Consider the following 2,608-nt stretch of genomic DNA (forward strand, 5'->3'; position numbering starts at 1 on the left):
ATATGTTTAAGGCTAGGACAGAGGCAAGTGAGGGAAAAAAAACCCAAACAACTCAGACTGGTTTTAGTCTGTCTTTTCTTATTTCTTTTATTGTGCATTTGAGAGATGACCCTCAAAACTTGTGCATTATTGAGTGCTGGGATGTTGGACCCAAAGGAGCTGGGAAACTTGAACACTTGCTTGAATTTTATGGGTCTGACGCCTCTCTGCCAGTACCCACAACAGTAAACAACGCACTGTCCTTATATCTGTTCTCTTTTCCCTTAGTGTCGAGAGTAACCAATTTTTTTTCTTTTCTTTTCCCCTTTTCTTTTAAAGGATGATTCCAGCTACAAACAAAGCCTTTGTTGTAACCAACCTTGTTTCTGGAACAGGCTATGACCTCTGTGTCCTGGCAATGTGGGATGACACGGCCACGACCCTTACTGCCACCAATATCGTGGGATGCGCCCAGTTCTTCACCAAAGAAGACTACCCTCAGTGCCAATCGATGCACAGTCAGTTCCTGGGTGGGACCATGATTCTGATCATTGGAGGCATCATTGTGGCTACTCTGTTGGTATTCATTGTGATACTCATGGTCCGCTATAAGGTCTGCAACAATTCCCAGGGGAAGATGTCTAACGTCAGCAATGTCTACTCACAGACAAATGGAGCACAACCAGTTCAGAACGGAGTCTTGCCCCAAGTCAACCCCAAAGTGGTGGTGAGAAATGAGCTTATGGAGTTTAACTGTCAGTCTGCGCGGAGCAGCATCTCCTCTTCCTCCAGCTCTGCAAACAGTCGTGACTGTGATGACTATAGCCTCCAAAGTGAACAGGGCACATTGTCCAGTAAGTGGAGGCCTCCTTCTAGGTCAAAACATAATATTGACCGGCTAATGGGAGCTTTTGCCTCCCTGGAACTGAAGTGTCAGAAAAAGGAGGAGATGACAGACTCCAGAACTTCCACGGTGGCCCACCACTCGGACAAAGAGCCGTTGCTGGGCCAGTCGGAGTCCAAATTTCGCAGCCTCCTCATGTTGCCACTGGAGGGCAAAACTAAACGTAGCCATTCTTTTGACATGGGGGACTTTGCCACATCTCAGTGTTGCACCTACCCAAAAAAGATAACAAACATTTGGACAAAGAGGAGCCTCTCGGTGAACGGCATGCTTTTGCAGTATGATGACAATGACCTAACAGGGGCAAAAGGAACTTTTGGAAGTTCAGAGTGGGTAATGGAAAGCACAGTGTAAATACCAGTGTCTCCTCCCTTCCTCTTCTCCCCTCGTGTGTTATAAAGCGTGGTTTGTTGCAGGGCCATGCATTTGGAAAGAGAGGGGAGGAATGTTTTCTCTTGTACTGGCCAAAAAGATAGGTATACAAGTAACAGGGATATGAAAAGAGAAAAAAGGTCATGAAATGTGAATAGGCACATATGGCACCATTCTTGTCTGGCCCCAAATAAACCACCTGTGAATGTTTCAAGGAATTTGCTAGTTTTATTTAGCATTGCCTTCTAAAAGTTACTCAGACTCTTGGTGAACTAACACAAAAGATTAAGCAAGGAGGATGAAAAGGAGTTTAACAGCACAAATTTAATTTTGCAGTTTCTTTTTTCTTTTTTCCTTTTTTTTTAAAGAGAGACACTTTTTTGTTTTTTTTTTCTTTGAACACAGAAATACACTTCTGTAGATATGACTGGTGCTAGGATATATCTGGTTGTCATTGCAAGGGACTTACTCAAAAGTGAAGGCAGGGCATCCACAGGGACAGATCAGAGCATAATCTCAGTGTGTTAAACTGGGACATATGGGAAAACAATACTTGCTGTTGAGTGGGCATTTGGTTGGGATTTAATGATTTCTGTTCTGTTTTGCCTTGTTCCTGCTTTTGAGTTGTTTTTTCCCCACAGAAGAAAGTATATTTCCATGCATTTTTTGATTTTGTTCTCAGTCTCATCAAATCCCCTAGATAAAAACAGAATATGTACAAAGGTTAAATTTCTGGTGTACTGTATAACCCAACTCCAATACTACTCCTTTATGTCCTAGGAAAAATTAAATCTGGGGGCTGATAAATTTTTTAAAATCATCCTCTTTCTTCCATCTTTCTGACAGTCTCTGCTTGTCAATTCTCAAAGCAGATCACAGCAGCTATTGACATCTGTAGGTGCATTGCAGTCAAAGATGGGAAAAATAGTAATCCAGATAAACAAAAGGAAAACAAAAGTAGCATCCATAAGCTCTCCACATTATGAATACCAATGGCTTCTGGCAAAGGTCACACTGTCACTCCATTCAGCTGATAAAGAAAACATAGACTTTCACCCTACTGGGACAAAAGCTCTTTGTCTGTAGTCACCATCACACGGATTGACCGTATGGGTGGCGTCACAGGAAATGTAAGTTTTAGAGGGTTGGGTATGTTCTCAGTTAGCCATGGAAACCAAGTTGAATTTGGGTGTCTCAGAGCAGGGGGTTTCCCGTCTGTCCCCTGTATTATGTCTCCCACATGTCCTTTCTTGTGTGTCCAAAGAAGGGCAATGAAACTGGTGAAGACTCGAGAGAACAAATCTGATGAGGTGCAGCTGAGGGACCTGGGATTGTTTAGCCTGGAGAAGAGAA

At 43.0% G+C, this 2,608-nt stretch overlaps 1 protein-coding gene across 1 annotated transcript; it reads left to right on the top strand.

The window, feature by feature from the left end:
• Positions 1-319: 319 nt before the first annotated feature.
• LOC104271131 (leucine-rich repeat and fibronectin type-III domain-containing protein 2-like) lies at positions 320-1,237 on the top strand. The gene has a single exon (XM_009865719.1). The coding sequence runs from the start codon at positions 320-322 to the stop codon at positions 1,235-1,237; it is 918 nt and encodes a 305-aa protein (XP_009864021.1).
• Positions 1,238-2,608: the final 1,371 nt, after the last annotated feature.

This window comes from Apaloderma vittatum, unplaced genomic scaffold, assembly GCF_000703405.1.
Source record: "Apaloderma vittatum isolate BGI_N311 unplaced genomic scaffold, ASM70340v1 scaffold4443, whole genome shotgun sequence".
Lineage (NCBI taxonomy): Eukaryota > Metazoa > Chordata > Aves > Trogoniformes > Trogonidae > Apaloderma > Apaloderma vittatum.